The sequence below is a fragment of the Stegodyphus dumicola genome, chromosome 4 (genome assembly GCF_044657685.1).
Source record: "Stegodyphus dumicola isolate Sdum_Otavi_A_Nest chromosome 4, ASM4465768v1".
Taxonomy (NCBI): domain Eukaryota; kingdom Metazoa; phylum Arthropoda; class Arachnida; order Araneae; family Eresidae; genus Stegodyphus; species Stegodyphus dumicola.
Window position 1 is genome coordinate 118,119,846 of NC_140771.1, and position 20,445 is coordinate 118,140,290.

General features: G+C 34.1%; 1 protein-coding gene across 3 annotated transcripts in view; it reads left to right on the top strand.

Annotated features, from left to right (window-relative positions):
* Positions 1-20,445, top strand: part of LOC118192139 (short-chain specific acyl-CoA dehydrogenase, mitochondrial-like) — a 56,014-nt gene that overhangs the window by 19,868 nt on the left and 15,701 nt on the right. For all 3 annotated transcript variants that reach the window (XM_035363040.2, XM_035363042.2, XM_085815379.1), the window contains exons 3-6: positions 5,417-5,566; positions 5,658-5,769; positions 8,020-8,135; positions 9,492-9,698. In XM_035363040.2, coding sequence (XP_035218931.1) covers positions 5,417-5,566; positions 5,658-5,769; positions 8,020-8,135; positions 9,492-9,698 — 585 coding nt within the window. The remainder of the gene's footprint in view (positions 1-5,416; positions 5,567-5,657; positions 5,770-8,019; positions 8,136-9,491; positions 9,699-20,445) is intronic.

The window sequence follows — 20,445 nt, forward strand, 5'->3', positions numbered from 1 at the left end:
TGAAATGGTGTTATTTGGGTTTAGTCGATGTAGAAAGCGTGCAGAGTTCTTTAATTGAAGCCGAGATGAAATTCCTTCCTTGGTCGGAATATAATTCAAGAGTCACCACAGGCGTGGAAATCGAACGCTGTATCAATACCTCTACTATTGCGACAGGGATAGGTTACTCTTATTACACGATAAGAACTACTCGCTTTTTTAACGCAGGTCGCTGAAGCAAGGTTGCGCGGCTTTCTTTGACTTAGAATCCTAGATGCCATCAATGAAAATCTGCAAGGACAGAGTTTGCCTTGTTTCTGAAGGCCAGTTCGTAAAAGCGAGATGAGATGCTTTTCGTCATCCGTGGCAAGCTCTGGAATGTTTCCGGGGGTTCTGTTGCAGATTTTTAACTGAAGCCTGCTGTAGTTTTTTAAACATTTCTTTGCAAAGCGCAACTTCAGTGCGCGGAGTAGATCTTCAAAGTCTAGCCTCTGGTTTTCGTTCAGAGTTTGAAGGATATCCGCTGCGTCTGCTTTCAGAAAAGCGGCGGGATAGCAGGCCTTAGCTTTGGAATCCCATCCATTTCCGTCCGCCACTATAGAAAACTGAGCCTTATATACTTGTCAGGATTTCTTTCCATTATAAGTGGCCAGCTTTAGACAAAGTCGAGAAGGTATGGGTAAATACTTAAATTCGTGAGAATTGATTCCTTCTGTCGCTATGAATTTTCTATGAAATCCATTTTTTTGTTCGTCAGCAGAAACTTTCTGTTCGATATTTTGTGCGATAACAGAAATTCTTTCTTCAGTTTCTGCAACTTTACTTTCAAGCCTATATATTCTCCTTCTATAGACTCGAATCTGCTCTCTTTTATGGGGGAATTTCTCTTTTCATTTCCTCTTGACCCGCTTCAGTCTTTTCTTGAACTGACTTGACCGCTCCTTTCATCTTTTCTTGAATAGCTTTCAGCTGTTCATTAACAGATTCTTATCCCGCTTTCCTCTCTACTTTAAGAGACTTGACTAGCTCGCTTTCATCTCTTCTTGACCCGTTTGCATTTTTTACTTTAACTGCTTTCATCACTTCTTTAATGGGAGTTGTCAGCCCCTTCCATCTTTTACTCGAATGCAACAGAGGCAGTCACTCTAATTTACTTAAATTTAATTAGTCTTAGTTACTCTAATTTAATTCTATGCTACTCCTGGTACCAAAGTTTGTTATATGTGCACGGGTTCTTAATGATTTGAATGCGCACAGAACCGATGATATCGTGATAAAATTAATTGTTCCAAAAGAAACACTAATCAATAGTTACTCTTCAAACTGCTAAAAGCGTTAAATAAAAAGCTGTCACGGATATCTCAATATTCCGGTGTCAGCTCGGAACAAGCAATTGGGAGCTGATGTTCTCTCCGGTTTTATGTAGTTCTCCGGCCCCCGAAAAATCTGTAGTACTTTGCTTGAAATTACTGGAAGGCATATACGGTTAAAGCTACACATGAGGCCCAGGTATGGTTACAGCTATTCAATTTGAATACTTAGTACAGTTATACAGGGACCAAACCAAAACAACGCCAAATGGTCACCAGATTTAGCGTCTTTAGGCGATTTTCCGCCAAATTTGGCGACAAAAAAGTTTTTCAAAAAATCGCCAGCTTGGCGATACCTCTTTTAATTTAACGAGATAGCATTTTACCTCAGTGGTCAAAAGAATTGCCCTTGTAACCTTATTCTTCAGGCAGAGCTTCGCTTTTTCAAGCATTTCATATCACATTATACAAAAGATACAATTTCAGGTATAATTTCATAATTTTAGTAAAATTATTTATATATATATATATATATTACGAAATTCTTAATGATACTTTCATGTTAAAACACTTGCTATCATTCTATTAAAAGATTATTCAGATTTCAATGTTTTAAACTTCGGTTAAGAAAGTGTACACTTTTGTCAGTATGAAATCTAAAATTAAGGTAAAATCTAATTGTGGATTAATTTTTTTTAATGGAGAATAATATGAGAGTTTGACTGATCTGTAATGTAATGCCAAATCATTTATAGATTCTCCTGCCTCTTCATACCATCCAAAATCTGCTTTACTATAACAATCCAATATTTCTGGTTTATATCTGTACTTCTATGTAATACTTTAAGAGAACCTGCTATGTACACCTTGCGAAAAAAAAAAAAAAAAAAAAAATACTGAAAGCTTTCAGATTTTATATTACGTCTAAAAGGGCGTTTTTTTAACGTTTTGCGTGCTACCTTTATTTATTAAATATCATGTTCTGCGCACTAAATCATAAAATTCAACTCAACAGCATCACAAAATAATTCAAAAAGAGCATATCTTTAGAATTTCCAATATTCAGTCTCGCGTGGAGATAAATTTTTTTTTTTTTTTTTTCGTTCAATGATGCCATTGCTCGTTTTGAAATCGTTGAGTTTGTTTATAAAAAATTCGTTAGTTTTACAAAATATGAAATCGATAATAAAACAAATTCCAAATTTGGGCTTCCAGATGGCCATATTTGAGTGGAAGACTACGTTATTCAAAATTTGATGTTTCTAGGTACCGCTGTTTTTTCACAGTGCGAAAGCATACATACATTCATTTTCTTCATTATTTAATTTCTTTAAATATAATGCAGAGCTCTAATATTTGGTGACAAAAATTTGAAAAGTGAGGCGCAGTTTATAGTGAAACAATGCAAAATGTCATAACGAAATTAATAGCCCATCTGGGAAAATTTGACCTTTTGGGTTAAAAAAAAAAGGTGCACTGTTCTATATTTCCCGTTCTACTTGGCCGATTCACGAAATTTAAGTTGTGTTTTTCATGTCTCGAAAGCGCGACTTTATTAGACTTATATATAAAGCATTTTTTAACATAGGTATTTTGACACAAAATTGGGTTCTTTTTTTGAATCTAATATATATCATGAGTCACGCTTTCGAGACATAAAAAACCCAAGTTGCATTTTGTCAATCTGCCCAATAGAACGAGAGATATAAAACTGCCCCCCTTTTTTTTTGCGCGGTGTACAAATTCTTCATTTAATTTTGTCTTCTTTTAACTCTTACATAAGCCGAAACAACAAACTTTTGATGAACTTACTTAGACATATCTGATATATCGAAACAAAAGTATTGTTAAAAAAAAAGATTATCGAATTATTTTGAAGAAATGGAATAATTAGATATCCTGGAACTTTGTACGATAATACCTTTGTTCATTTTAAGCTTTTAGTGAAGATCTAAGAGAAAAACGAAAAATATTAATTTTCACCCCCAACCAAAAAAAAAAAAAAAAAAAAAAAAAAGTCGCACATATGGGTGAAAATAATTCGATTGGCATGAAACTTCACGTGCAAGAACCATATGATTAAAATCCGCAAATGGTTGAACTGGACTCATCCACAGTCCAGCTGCACTTTCACTTTTAGAGCAAAAGCACAATTCGAGTGGAGCGCATTCGAAGTTCTCAGTAAAATGAGCTGTGGTGCTGCGTTGTTTAATTCAGTCGCGATATGGGCAGAAAATTTTGCTACTAACTCAACATTTCTTTTAACAATGAATAAAGCTGACACTGACATTACATACTTTTAACGATGAATAAAGCTGACACTGATATTACATACTTTTAACAATGAATAATGCTGAACGTACTTGTGCATTTCACATTTTCACAGAGAACCAAAATACATGGATAAGCGTGATCAGAGGAACAAATCTATCACTTAGAGAAGAGGGATATTTATGAATTCTGCTTCTCTTATCATGAAGGCTTTAATGAGTTGTAATCTAAAATAAGGAAGCAATTTTATGATTGTGAAGCATACTTTTCGAAACCTTTCTTTTATCATCAATGTAGTACCATGCCTTTTTTGTTTTTGCATCTTACTTTCTTCTCAGAATGTATTAATTAAATTTAATTTGTTATTCCTCTAATTATTATTGATTTATAATATTTTATTTATCTCTTTATTTAATTTAATTTAAATTTGACAATTTATTAATTTCTTTCTGCCATTTCTGATAATCTTCCATGAAGTTCCAGCATTTCAGATTGTAAAAATTAAGCCTGTATAGAAATCAAACCCTATAAACCCTTGATTGAAGATACAAAATTGAATTTCATTTGCATGTATTTTCGTCGACTGCGAGGAAGTTTCGATAACAAAGTCTACTCGCGACCGACGCCAAAAACTATGAGCTTGAAAGAGAATAAGTGCGCACCGAGAAGGAGGCGGACCACGAGTCTTATTGGAGGGTCCTAAGAACCATAAGTTTTTAAGCATATAATTTTTTTATACGTAGGAGTATAAAAAAGACGAAGCTAAAGCTGACATTTTCTATGCTGATCCTTTCAATAAGGGTTGGTCCCAGGAGATTTCCGCTCCTTGCTTCGTTAACCGTAGGGCTTGCCACTCATTTTAAGATCGCCATACTTCTCGACATCTGGAACGAAGCCATGCACTCCGATCTAATTGCTGATGCTGTGATGCTGCTGACATCATCCAGTATAAGAAGATGTTAGCAGGAACAGGCGACAACGTCTTGAAGTTAGAATAGCTAACTTACAAAACAGAAGAAGCAAGCAAAAGTGGGTAGCTTAGGGAAATTGTAAACAGGAAGTTGGTTGGTGACTGAAATATGGCAATGTTCACTTGCATACTATGACAAAGCTATTAACACAGTTATTTGCACATTAAGTATTAATTTTAATTTCATTGTCCTTAAAAGTGCTTTGATAAATCTAAGGCTTTCTTCCGTACTCAGGATTTATGAATATAAAATTAAAAGGAAAAAATTACATAATAGCTAAATTATTAGAAAATTTTACGAATATAAATTAACAAATTATTACTTGAAGTGCAGAATAATGAACGCAATATTAAGTTGATATGTTTCGCACCAAAATCGTATTGATTTCAATTATGTGAATCCTACTTTATAAAGTGTCTTATTGAATATGAAGTTCAGACTTCTTTTAACATTGCGTCGCTGTGAATACAATACAGAAATCTTCCACTGTTTTAAATTTCAAAATTGGAAGCTGTGATGACGAAGTTTAGAATTGCTTCTAACATATATGAAGAAAACCCTTTCTTACATGTATTCACCCAAATTGCCCATACAGTTAAGTTCGAAGTGTAATCATCGAGCGAAAGTTCAATAACAAACTAAGAGTCTAGTTATGATCGTCTGACGGCTGTTCACAGCTTCCATTCGTCGAGTTAATTAACAAGGAAGAGACCACAAATTCTAATATATATATATATATACAATAATACATATAAAATTACTGCATAAAAGCAGTAAATAAATAAACCAAAACATTATAAAGTACACGGAAATCAAATTACATACAAATAATCAGAAAGAGCTACATAATTTACAACAATATCTTTTTTTGTTTCGTTATTATAGATAAAGAAAATTGGCAAACTGGGTTTAATGGGGTTGACTCTACCAGAGAATGAAGGAGGCTCTGGACTTGATAATGTTGCTTATGTAGTAGCCATGGAAGAGATCAGCAGAGGATGCGCATCTTGTGCTACAATATTCAGTGTACACTGTGTAAGCAGAACTCCCATTTTATTTATTTCGCTTCCTCATTAACTCTTTAACTGCGATTTTGCATAATAATTTGTCTATGCTTTATTTTTAGTCATTGTATTTAGGTGCCATAGAAAAATTCGGAAACGATTCCCAGAAGAAAAAGTTTTTAAAACCTTTTATGGACGGGAAGAAAATTGGTTGCTTTGCATTGAGTGAACCAGGTACACATATTTTTTCATTCTATCCTACATTCCATCTGAGTATTTCATTAATTATATTACATTTTTATTCAAACATAAACGGAAAAACTATGCCAAATGTAAATGTGACAGAAAGAAAAAATATGGAGTAGTATATTTTCCTTTTAAAGTAATCGATGTTAAAAATTTCAAAGCCCTGTTGACCTTGTATGGGTCTGAAGACCTTAGCAGTGCCTTCTTAAGAAATGAGATAACCTTTTAGGCGCTTATTTCGTATAGAAAGTGAATTCGAGTTGATCTTCTAGGCATTCTTATTATCGCTTTCAGTATCTTTATAGTTTTACCCACTCTCTAATATTGACTGTATTTAAAGTGGAGACATCATGTAGGAGTGATTTGTCCTATGTGTTACGCCTGTTATCTCGCTATTAAATAATTATTAAAAGTACTGATATATAGCAAGGGAATATTTTTTTATAATAGCGGCTCCAAAATTTTATAAAATAACCATAAATTAAAAGCGATTATCCTATTCAAAAGATCAGATTTGAAAATTTTCCCGTTGTGTTCTTTTTAAAAAGAATATTATGCAAAAAATAGAAATTTTAAGCAAGCTAAATAAACTAAATACTTTAGTAATTGTTAAGCAAAGGTGTTGATTATAAATCTACGTGTTTTAGTTTTAATTAAGGAGATTTATTAAAAAGACATTTTTGTAAGTTAAAATTGCAAGAAATAATATTGTTGGCATTTCTAATTTAAGATAAATTGCATTTCAGTTTTTAAGTACAGTAAAATCCATATGAATTAATAATTACATTAATAATTATTTTTGGAGATCATTAGTGAACGAAGATCTTAAAGAAAGAGAAAATCTTGGTCGAAGTTAGGAGGTGTTCATTCACTTGTGCTGTTTTTTGTTAAATGGAGATGCTTTATCGACTGAAGTAAAACTAATTTTCCTTTCGGCTGTTCTGATACCTGGTGAAATGGGACTAAACCTATCCACTAGTCAGACTTGTGATATTCCTCACCTTTGTTTCTCCCCTTCAATGTACAATTTCCGGATGTTATCTAATATAACGTAGAAAAATTAGTTAACAAAAACATGTAGATATATTTACGCATCGTATAAATGAAATATTTTATTGTTTTTGTGTACATGAATGAATCGGGGCAGAAATGAAATGATATTCAGTTGATAAAAAAGTATAAATAAGAAACGTATAAACAGACTTTTACTGTATTTTATATTTATGCATAGTCATGAATTTTTTACGAGCAAGAAGCCTGAAAAATCAACTAGACCTCAAACTAGCTAATCGAACCCAAGACTTTTCAACTTTTTAGTATGGTGTGTTAACCGCAATGTGATCAAAGCGAAAATTCACGATTAAATTTTGCCTAAATTTAAATTTCAGATTGGCATACTACTCTTTCGTACGCTTTAATACAGATTAATGAACTTCCACTAAGGAAGTGTAAAATGTGAAATTATCGTTATATCCTCTTTAAAACATCAGTTTGTTAGCATCCTGGTAAATTTAGAAGCATAATATCAGAGTATGTCATTCTTTATCTATCCCTAAAAGCGTGTTTTAAAAAATAATTGTTAAAGTACATAAACAGAATTGGTGATATGACTCACATATATCCGTCTTCAAGATAATGGATCAATTATGACCATTTCTTTAAATGCTTCGTAGAACAAAAAATGCTTTGCATGTGTTAAGCTACTCCGCAAAGTTACTCTGCATGTGGAATTTGAAATTGTTACAAAAGGCAGTTTTAGTTCACTGGTTTGCCTTCTGTAGTGATGCGTTCACACATCGCGGCAGAACACACACGATACAAACATGATGTGTGAATAGCCTGATGAACGGGCTTAACAACTTGGTAAGTCCGTTTCCACGTGTAAATTACGCAGAGTCAGTTTTAGCTTAGGGATTCTTTCTCTCCGCGTAGAATGGCTCCTTCACATGCTTTGCAGCATTCTGTCGAACCCAGCTGAAAACAGCTTGTGTTAAGCTGTGTATGCCGCTTTATCTTAAATTAAATATCTAGGTATCTTAAATGCTGTCTATTTATTTGCATATAAGGAAACATAAAGTACATAATTTCTATTCATGCAAAGATTATTGATGCACGTAAAAGAAAACTAGTGAAATTTAATTTTCAAAGAATAAATTAATTATGCACGCTAAAGAAATGCAGAGAAACTTATTCTTCAAACAATTAATTAATTATACAACTTTACAATTTTAATCTTAGGAAATGGCAGTGATGCTGTTGCAGCATCAACAACAGCACGATTAGATGGAGATTCTTGGATTCTAAATGGGACCAAAGCTTGGGTAACAAATGGCTACGAAGCTGAAGCAGCTGTGGTAAGCAGACTACCTTTTTAACCTTGAAAAATTAGAATCTAGAAGTAAGAATATTATGGTACACTTTGAAAAAAGAAATGATAAGCCTCAAGTTGTGAGATTTAGTATATGCATGTGAAGCATTGGAATGTTCAGGGTGTTAAAAAAGGCTTAGTTTATTTCTTTAAATATATATTTTAAACATATATATATAATACCTCCGAAATTCCTTGAAAAAAGTGCATAATTTTGTGAAAATAATCTTAATCATACAAATGGAAAAAGGCCTGTAAATATAAAATCATTGTACAATGCGCAAAAAAATGGGGGGGAGACAGTTCGATATTTCTTGTTTAACTGGGCCGATTGACAAAATTCAAATTGCCTTTCTTCTTATCTCAACTACTTGTCTCAACTTTCTTATCTCAACTTTCTTGCAAAACTACTCGTGCGATTTTTACAAAACTTGGTAGTTTGGCGTAATTTGAGTCGTTGAATGGAAATATGAAAAAAACTTAGTATGTTATTTCAGAAAAAGTCGATATTGTGTCAAAATACCTATATTAGAACAGTGCTATATATAAATCTAAAACATATCCTAAGTCGCGCTTTCAAGACATGAAAAACGCAAGTTGAATTTCGTCAATCGGCCCAGTAGAAGGGGAGATATAGAACTGTCCCATTCCCCCCCCCCCGCAGTGTACAAAGTCCCAGTTGTTTCAAAAAATTAATTATAATTTGTAATAATTATTAAAATTACATTATTATAGCAATAAATCCCATATGTTATTATTGATGAACCAAAGCCAAAGATAATTATAGCTTTTATGCAAAATTCGCAGAGAATAATTTTACTCTCTTACGTCATTTTTCATTAAATAAATATTATCCATTGATCTTACAAAATACCTCACAAGAATTGCACTGCTTTGAAATTCAAACGGTCAAATGAAATTTGGAATCTACTGTCCAAAAAACACTGTGATTAGCTTATTAGTATGTATTTTTTATGATATTTCATACATATATATATATATATATATATATATATATATATATATATGTATGTATCACATTACACAATCTCACATTACACATCTTTTGAATATATAATTTTATATAGCCAAATTGAATATTAATTATTGACGCTGACTTCTGAAAGGGCTTTTACGAAGTTCGATAGATTGTGGTGTTTCAGGGTGCTAAACTGCAGTCTGAAGTTTGCAAATTTTTAACGTACCTGAGTTTATTTAATTTTTATTTTTTTTTTAAGAAATATGCAAAAAAATTCTACATTTATAACAGTTCATCTTTTAGATAAAAAGTTTAGTTACATTTTATTAGTTGATGAGTAATTCTTTTTCACATTTCACTTAGGTTTTTGCTGCTACCAACAAATCCAAGAAACATAAAGGTATCAGCTTTTTTCTAGTTCCAAAGCCAATAGATGGTCTTTCTTTAGGTAAAAAGGAAGATAAAATGGGTATCAGAGGATCCTCCACTTGCAATCTGATATTTGAAGATTGTAGAATTCCACGAGAAAACCTCTTAGGTCAAGAAGGTGATGGATTTAAAATAGCTATGGTAATGTAAATCCATTATTATTTTTGTTTCTTTAATTATCTGAAGTATCCAAGTTTTGTGTGTATTGTAAGACTAAAAACTACTTAATAATGGAGATAAAAAAATTTTTTTCGGAAATATTTACAGTAAATTCTATAAAATAAAATATATATTGATGAAAATATACTGTATTTCCTCATGTGTTTTCCTTATCATTATTATTATTATTAAATTAATCGAGAGGGGAAAGCTATGTGAATAGTTTAATTTCCATAGAACGCATACAGTAAGAAACAAATGAAAGGTAGTTATGGATAAACTGCAGGTAACAATCACAATATTATTCCTTCGAAAGGAACCTGCATTCTAATAAGAAGACATAGCAATTTGATACTCTCGTATCTAACAAGATCTTCCTTTATACTTCCCTGTATCTTAAATCGCACCCGTTCTTATTGTGTCTCCGCTACTCCTTAGCAAGGCGTAATTTCTAAAATAAGAAGTGTCGGAGCCCTACAGGAAAATCTTCAAGAAGAAGGGGGAAAAATAAATAAATAAAATAACTAATAACTAAAATAATTAAATAATAATAAAAAAAAAAAAAAGAAAATCTGAAAGGTTTCAGATTTGAAATTACGACCAAAGGGGCGTTTTTTAACATTTTGTGTGTTACCTTTATTTATTAAATATCATGTTCTTCGCACTTAAACCATAAAATTCAGTTCAAGAGCAATATCACAAAATAATTTTAAACTGAGTATATCTTTAGAATTTCCGATACACAGTCTTACGCGCTGGAGATTTTCTGTACAACGTTGCCATTACTGGCTTTGAAATCCTTGAGTTTTTAATCAGAAATTTGTTAAAGTTTTACAAAATATGAAATCAATAATAAAACAAACTCCAAATTTCAAAGTTGGGCTTCCAGATGCCCATATTCGCAGTAGGATTACGTCATTCAAAATTTGATGGCTTTAGGTACCGTTGTTTTCTCACAATGCGAGAAATATTCATGCATTTATGCAGATTCTTCATTATTTAATTTCTTCAACTATAATACAGGGTGATAATATTTTGTGGCAACAATTTAAAAAGTGTTACAGCTTTTTGAAGATTTCAACCCAAAATGCCAAAACGAAAACAATAGTCCCTCAGGGACAAAGGACAAAGCCCCTTTGGACTAATAAATTGAATTAAAATAAAATTCAGTAACATATAAAAGTAAAAATAAAAATTTGATAAATTCTTAAATTCATGCTGAATAGTTAAATAAAAGAAATTAAATATCAAATCGTGTCTTAGTTGAGGCTCTGGCTGTACTTACAACTTCATTCAAAGACTAACAAATAGCTCAGCCGGCCTCCGACTTAATTTAAACCCTGAATATACGGTACATAAGATACTATTTCAAGGGATGAGGGAAGCAAAAACCATTCTTTTTCTAGCACACCGATGCAAAAAATGTAAAATGGTAAAAGCGTCACTAATGAGAATAGACAGAATGCTAGAAACAATATGAGAGCATGGAGAGAAATTTTTAACTGAGAAGTATAGCTTCAAAAACAAAGAGAGGAGTTCAATTTTTTTTCCATCTGATTGCGATGCCCTGCCGATATAATTGTAGCTGTTAAGCAAAATGCCACCTGGCAAAAAAATAAGGAAAAAGGTTTCCCCGAATCCAATCCCATAACAATATGAGAACAGGTGAGAGATGACGAAGGGTGGGGTCACTTGGTCGCTAACAGAGATTAACAGGTATATGGCTCCTCCCCGCGTTTTTTTTTTTTTTTTTTTTTTTTTTTTTTTGATAATTTTCATAAGCAGAGATTACAATACCAGGAGGAGCCTTGATTTAGGCTTAATATATACATATAATAAAGATAAAATTAGAGAGTCTCGTATTATTAGGTAACGAGCTCTAGAAAGACTGTAGAGGAATTATCCTGTGGTTTTATGATGAAGTCAGAAGAGAGTAACTGACCGTATATTCGATTACAAAGCGTTCACAGATGACCCCACTTGGGCTTACATCAGCCAACACTTTTGGCTTAAATTTAAACATGAAATGTAATTAGACAGTTTAAATGCAGGGAGGCTCTGGTTCATAGAAACCGGCAGAGCAAGCCTCAACGTCACAGACTCAAATCGCTGTTAAGTCAAGGTAACAACGTGGCCTTTCAACTGGCGCAATGCGCTCTAAAATCAGCGTTCGAAACTTCGCTTCAATAGCACTTCTTTCTCCCTTAATATGAATATACTCCCAACTAACTGATCAGGATACAAGAAAGGGATGTTCATGCCATTTCGAGCAGCGGTCTGTAAACATAAAGTACTCAACTTCGAATGGTATTTAAATGCAGCATTTGCGAAAGAGCAACGCTATCGTTAAAAGACTCAACTCTTCTGAAAAGGCCCAAACCTAAATCCGAATATTTTGAATATCATTCTTGCTTTTCGAAAATTTAAAACTGGATTTTGCAGTGACATAGAAAAGGCGTTTTTGATGATTCGGATAGCAAAGGAGAATAGACAATATTTAAAATTTTTGCGGTATCCTGATAATGATAGACAGGACTTTAAAATTATGAAATGAATAGAATATTATTTGGATGTAACTATTCACCTTTTTATTGAATACAATGATCAAATATCATTTAGAGAATACTCAGAAACAAACAAAAACTGTATCGAGATGTTAAATATCTCACCTTATGCAGATTATTTGTGTTATGGAGCGAAAAGTATAGAGCCAGCTTTCAATCTTTCATCAGAAGTGGTACCTATTCTGGGAGATGCGACTTTCGATTTCAGAAAGCTAAACACTAATTCTAAAGAGCTGTATGACTTATGGTTCAAAATAGATCATGCAAAAACAATAGGGCCGACATGGATAGGAAGTTAAAAGCGTTAGACCAGGCGGGAAACTTGGAAGAGGATGTTTTAAGAGTAGACGTTATACCATTGAGTAGTTTAGAATCGTTGCGAAATAGTAAAAGATTAGTCTTAAGTACAGTAGCTAAGGTGTTTGATCCAGTAGGATTTATTTTCCTTCTATGGTGCGAATTAAGACATGGAAGGGTTTGAATTGGGATTCAGAGTTGCGAACAGATACCTGGGCTTTATTAAGCCCATACATAATTCTAAATGCCCCAAACCCTAAAGGCGATCCAAAGAGAGATACCCCCCGGTTAACATAGAGGACAAAAATTGCACACAGCCAAGATTTATGCATTACGTGTCAGTGGTGACCGACAAGCAATCACCCACAAACAGAACGAAGACAGATCAAAGACTCCACCCCTCCCCAGTGTTGACCAAGGGAGTCAAACACCCAAGGACAGCCTGGATATCTAACCATGCAACGTCCCCAAAACCAAGGGAAGACAAGACAGTATCAATAGGGTCCTTACCGAGCCTGAACCTACAGTTGAATAAACCATAGTTCTAGTCACTCTGAAGATTGATTACGTACTCCAGGAGCCGAGCCAGTCTAAGTACTGATCTTAGCCAGAGCGTCACGGATTGCCCCCTTTCGACCCCGGGGGGGGGAAGAATTACAGTACAAATGGATAAAGTGGTGCACTGAAATTAAGGAATTAAACGATTTGAAAATAGAGCGGTACTACTTTGCAGAAGTTCTAGGTAAAGGTCATTCGGTAAAAGTTTATACTTTCTGCGACGCGTCAGCGGAGGCATCTAGAGCGGTGGCACATTTTATATACACTCATGTCCATAAATTAAGGATAATGCAAAATCAGGCAAAGGAAGAGTTAGAAGCAAAACAAATTTGACTTATTCATAAAGCTTATTTATTAAACAAAAGGTAAAGAGCAAAAAGAGATGTTATATGTTTGATATTATTAAAAAAATTAGCGATTTTTTCTCCCTGGAGCAAATTAAAAAAAAACTATTTACATAAAAACAATATTACATGATTGGTATGATTGTTAATACATTGTATGTCTCCCAGACGATGCAATACAGTCCGTACAACGCCTAGGCATGCTGAGTATCAAATTATCGATCTGCTCTTGGGGGATATTACAACACTCAAAAAGCAATGCTCTCCGAAGTTCCGGTAGACATGTAGGAGTAGGTTGACGGGCTGAAACTCGTCGGCCAAGCATATCCCACACGTGCTCTACTGGATTCAAGTTCGGTGAGAATGCTGGCCAGTCCATACGGGTGATATCCTCCGATTGAAGGCATTCGCTTACGATGTTTGCACGGTGAGGACGAGCGTTGTCATCCATAAACACAAATTATGCGCCCATGGCGCCCCAAAACAAACGTACATGTTGTTCCAGAATGACATCCCGATAGATTTGGCTTGTCATGGTTCCAATTTGAACATACAGGTCAGTTCTGCAACCCAGAATAATTCCACCCCAAACGAGCACTCCTGCACCACCGTAACGGTATCGTTCAGTGATGTTTTCTTTGTGGTAACGGGTACCTGGAGCTCTCCATATGAAAGTCCGGTGACAATCAGACTGCAAGCTAAACTTGGACTCATCGGAAAACATCACACAAGCCCACTGTTGCGGTGTCCACAATGCCTGCTCTCTACTCCAGGCTAACCGCAGGCGACAGTGAGTTGCAGTAAGTGGAACGCATCTGACAGGTCTACGAGCATATAGACCAATCTGCCCTAAGCGTCTGTACACGGTCTGCCTTGAAATAGTCGTACCAGTGGCTGAAGAGAGCTGACGAGACAGGTCTGAGGCTGTGCTCCGCCTGTTTCTTTTGGCAGTAACTACCAAATACTGGTCCTCATTCGGCGTTGTAACTCAGGGGCGACCTGTGCTGTAACGTCTACTCACATTACCATCATCTTGGAATCATTGCCAAAGCCTGGAGATGACACTCTGGGCAATTCCAAGTTCGTCTGATACTTCCAGTTGGGTACGCACACATTCCAGACGACCGATAATTCTACCACGTAAAAAATCATCCAAATGCGTCCTTTGTGTCATAACTATTCGGTTATTGTACTGAAATGCTTATAAAGCGCCTGCGAACAATTTTACTTCTTTGCCTGTATTCCTTATATATCACTCTCTTACACTCTCGTCATTGTGACGTACCATCGGTGTCATCTGGTTACTTCCTGAAATTTGCATATGATTCTTGAAGATGTGTGCAGTGATATTAGAGGTGATATATTTATTTTAGAGTTCGATTTCCGCGTGACTCCGAATTTCCTTAATTTATGGACATGAGTGTATAAGAATGAGAGAGCACGTCGTTTATAATTTCGAAAAGTATTATAGCACTATTAAAGAAACTGCCACTTCCTAGATTAGAATTAATAGGGGCATTAGTCGCGGCAAGGTTGTGGAAGTATCTATTGAGGGTGTTCGAAGGCTTAGTTGAGAAAGTGGTTCTTTGGATAGATTCAAAAATATGTTTGCTCTGGATTAAAGGATCAGTGCGGGAGTGGAAGCAGTTTATGCCAGATTGCAGAAATACAGGACTGTACTTCTCCTGATAAGTAGAAATATTTATTGTCCAGGGTCGAAAAACCCTGCAAATAAGTTAATTCCTAGTAAGGTATTTTCTCTCTCTTTTCTGCATACCTTAACAGTAGTACATTCGACGCGTATTCAAGAGGTCCAGGTTCGACGAGTATTCAAGAGGCCGGCGAGGGCACTGCACATTTTTCACAGCATCAAAATAACCTAATGGCTCTACAGTGGCACCGGAACTAAAAGGTGGTGGATGATGATTCTTCATCACCATGATTTGGCGATTGAGTCTCCTAATCGCCAGTCGCCCTTTAAAAGTGGGAGTATAGAAGTTATTTTTTCTCTCCTTTCTGCATGCCTTCGTGGTGTAACGGTAGCACACTCGGCGCTTATTCGAGAGGTCTAGATTCAAGTCTCGGCGAGGACATTGCACATTTTTCACAGCATCAAAATAACCTAATGACTCTACAAAACAACATATGCACTACTGAATGATAATATTTGGTGGCATGGTCCATCATGGTTGAAAGGTTGTAAAGATCAGTGGCCTGAGCAAAAGTTTAAAGTACAAGCTGATAATTAAAATTTGGAACGTTTGAGCACTTATGTTCATATGATTGTTCCAGCAGGTGAAATTGCGTTAAATATTACTACGTTCAGAACTCTGGAAAAATTGTTGAAAGTCTCGGTTTGGCTGAAGCGGTTTGTTGCCAAGCTAAAACTTGCGTGTGAAGAAGATCCTCTTGCTGCAGTGAAGATCAAACAAGCTGAGAAATACTGGCTAACACAAGTGTAGAGAGAGAAAGAATTATTTTTCAGATATTCAACAACTAGAGAGGAATAATCTAATAACACCTGAGTCTAAGCTTTACAGTTTAACACCATATCTGGACAGTACAGGTATTTTGCGTGTCAGATGTCGTTTGCAACAAGCAGAACTAATAGATGACGAAACACATCCTGTTACACTGCCAAAGTTCACAGAACTAGGGATATTTAGTGAACATATAAAATAATTCCCTTCAGGTGTTGTGGTAACATTGTCCAAAGTCAGGAATGAATTTTGGATACCTAGAGGCAGATAGGAAATGAAAAAATTACAGCTATTTGTATTATCTGTGGAAAGTACACAGTGAAACCCGCTAGGCAACTAATAGAACAATTACGAAGACATTGTGCATTTGAAACTTCTCCTTTCACAGTAGTAGGAACTGATTTCATCGGAGCAGTTACCATTAAATCTGAGAGAGAAAGGCTAAAAATGTATGCATTGTTCCGTTTTAGTGTGCATAGTGCATACTGATGTCGTCTCAGACATGTCAACAAAAAGATTTATTTTATCACTTCGATATTTTCTATTTAGAAGAGGAAACTGCAAAGTGATCTATTCAGACAGCACCAAATCTTTCCGCAGCTCAAGTAAAATACTGAAGGATTATCATAGATCCAACACTGAAAGACTTCATAACATCTAAAGGTATCACTTCCCTGTGCGTTCACAATGGTGGGGAGAATTCTGGGAACGCATGATGAAGAGTATCAAGGAACTTTTAAAGAAAATATTGGGAAGCGCTTTATTGTCATATGAGGAATTAACAACAATACTTAGGGAAATAGAATGTGTTTTAATTAACATATCATTACCTTACCAGTGCAGTGAGCTGGGTGAAACTCGCTCTCTTACATCATTGCATTTCTTACTTCCTGGACGTGAGGAAATCAGTTTTCCTTTAAGCTTTACAAAAAGACTTCCAGTCGAGCTCTATTAAGAAGGAAAGCCGAAGCTCCTCAAGTAGTTGTGGTTTAAATGAAAGGAACAATATTTGCTACAATTGAGGAAAGCTCATCACTTTTTAAATCTTTCTTCTGAGCTCAACTTTTAAAAAGGAAACGTTGTTCTTGTAGAGGGTTCAACAAAAAGCAAACTACTTTGAGACATAGGTATTGTTGAAGATGTGCTAACAGACACATCTTCAACATGATTGATATGTCAGGCGTCTGCATTGCTTCATACCCACTCCCGGATCTAGAGGGGGGCAAGCCGGTGTCTGTGCCCCGGGGCGGCAACTTCTGCTGGCGGAAATTTCAACCGTGGCACTGGATAGTATTTGGAATGTTGTCTAATTCTGATACAACATTAGTAGTTTTAAAGCCAGGTTTAAAAACCTCTTATAAGAATATTTATAATTAATTACTAAGAAATCTTTTATTGGAACAAAGAAAAAAGAAAGCAAAGTGCAGCCGAATACGACTCTAATCCGAATACGATAAAATCACTGAGAGGGCTGAGAATAGAGGGATTCCAAAGTCCGACGAGGAGCAGTTTAAATTAGCTTTCTTTCTTTTCTTTTTTGTCTAGGTAAATATTAATGAATTTTTTTTAGATAATAGTATAGTCTTAACTTTCAAATTCACCATTTTAGGCAAATATTTTGTAGAGACATTAGGTTATTTTGAAGCAGGAGATATGAAAAATGAGCAATATCCTCGCCCGGACTTGAACCACTGCCTTATATTCATCTCTTAGAATTTTTTATTTCCTGTTCATCCATTTCTTTTTAAACTTGCATCATATATTTCTTTATTGCTGTATATAAGAATTTGTATAGTATTGTATTTTATTCATGCAATTTATATTTAAATGATAATTTTTAGAAACTTCTGCTTCGTAACTCCAGTTAACACACGTTTCTAACGTCTCCGTGTTGATTAATCTTTAGTACGCATCTTATTCAATTTACCAGGTTTAGGTTTCAATGAAATTATTTTTAAAGAGAGATGACGCTGAGTTATGCTAATAATATCTCTAACTGTCGTTATTTATAATACAAGAAGTTAACGTGATTAATAGTGTAGGTCATTTATAAATTTTATAAAAATTTTCATCCAACTGGAATTAATAGCAAATGCTCCTAATATATAGATTGCGTTATCTTCTTCTTTGATATTTTTGTGATATATTGTTTTATGATGGCATAGAGATAAATATAACTCATTTACCAAGTACCTCAATCTATATTTAGCACACTTTTGCGTTTATTTTAATATTGTATGTAGCTTCTATCTTCTTTAATATATTGTTCAACACACAGCATCACATAAGCCTAATTTCAAGAGCTCTACGTGACGCGAGTTTCAAATCCCAGAGAACAATTTGGCTGCATGACAGTTTTCGTGGTTTATCTTCATATGTAACGTGAATACGAGCCAGTTTACCTTAAAAATTTGCTCTTACTAGTGATCGAATTGAAGACCGCTGCAAGCTAAGTTCAATCCCAGGCGAACAAGTTGGTTGCATAGTTGATCTTCGCGGTTTTCCTCCACGGAAATCATTTCACTCCAAGGCAGATATCCTTCGGGTGCTTTGTCATACCATACCGACCAAAAGCTCTTTCTTTCTCTGTAGATATTTACTAGTAAAATGTATCGTAAAAACTTTCGTTTATGAAATAAAAATATTTTTAAAATTTATTCTTTAAAAATGCTGCAAAGTTTTATTCATTGGTAAATTTTAGCTTAGCGTATCTCTTTGCAAATCCTTTTAATAAGAAAATAATAAGCAAAAAAATTAACTCGATTTTCTATTGTTGATACATTTTTGCAAACTCCGGTAGTTTTTCCAAAAACGCACATTTTGTAAGGATATAATTAAAACATGGATTTTTCCTCCATCTAATTTGTTTAACACGTTTATTAGGAATTTTCGTTCTATACTGAAAGCGTTTAACTTGAGCTTCTCTATGCGTTATACAGTTTGAGATCAGAAGCTATATCTAAGCTGATATATCAATATTATTATATATTTTCCGAATTTATATTAAGCTAATCTATCAGAATTTTTATATATATTCAGAAGATATATTAAGCTAATGTACCAGAATTGCTATATACATTCAGAAGACGAAATAAGCTAGCATATCAGCCTTATTGTACTATATATTAAATTAATACATCAGAATTAACATCTATATTCATAATAATAGAATTGTTACATGTATATTCAGAATTCTGAGTATATTAACTTAAGCTAATACATCTTTACTGAAAGCGGAAGATGTATTTGGAAAAAAAAAATCAGTTTTTGAAAAGTAAAACGTTTCCTTTAATAACTGACAGCAATATGATACGGGTGATATTCATTGACCATGCAAAGAGATTTTGGAGTAGTAAAATATTTATTATAATGAAAAGGGTATGAAAATGTTAAAAACTGGAAAGAAAGAGGAAATGAATCTACTAAACTACGCTAAGATGAGCAATGGGGAAAGCTTAAGTTTTATGAAAAACAGTAATAAAGAGTCTAACTCATTTTACTTGTTCGAAAATCGAAACATTGCAAAATAGTATACATAAAACTGTATCAAAACTTCAAAACTTCTTAAGTTATTCTGAAAGTAGCTATAGAATTTTAAGACATTCATAATGACATAAAAGAGAAATTTAAGAGGAAAAAAAAAGGCTTTTTCTATAATCAATCATTTCCATCTTTACCATGCTGACCTGTTTTCGAACATTTTTCTAATACATTTGTAATTTAAAATGATCATATTTATTATAAAATTTCATATTCATTTGCTTCAATACAATGGATTGCAATAAAAAAATGTACGGTTTTTGGGTGACAGGAAATACGTCTTAGGAATTCTAACCGTGAAATCATTCCATACCGCGTTTAAATTTGCAAATCCGCAATTCTTTCTTTCTTATTTGGGTAATTCCCGTTTATATTTTGTTGTGCTTCTTCACAGCATTTATTGCAACAAATATATCTATCTGAATTTCGCGAATGTCATCTGTGAAGGTGACATTAGGATGGGAATGGTAAAAATTCGCACTGAATTTTGAATGAAATGCTTCACATGCATTTGTTCTTTTTCCATGAAATATTAGCGCAAGCTCAAAATATTGGAGAAAAATTTCTTTCATTTAGCTCTCGTACTTATTACTGTTATTCAAGTAATATTAGCCTGCTTGTTAGATATCTTTTACTTGTTCTCGTGATTTTCAATTATATTTCTCCATTTTTCTTTTCCTGTTTGCTCTAGATTGGATAAATTGTTGGGTTGGCATAAAATTATTCAATCCATTTGCATTAGTGATTTGCAGTTTGCTTATATTTGTTTAAATGAATTTTTTTATTATTTAGTAATGTGTGATTCCCATTTTTGTACTGTGCTGAACTACTTTAATCTTTAGTATTGAACTGTTTTCTATCAGTATCATTTATGAGTAGTTATTGTTATAAATATTGAAAAAAACGCCTATTTAAGGTAAAATGTAAATTTGATTATTTCATTGCA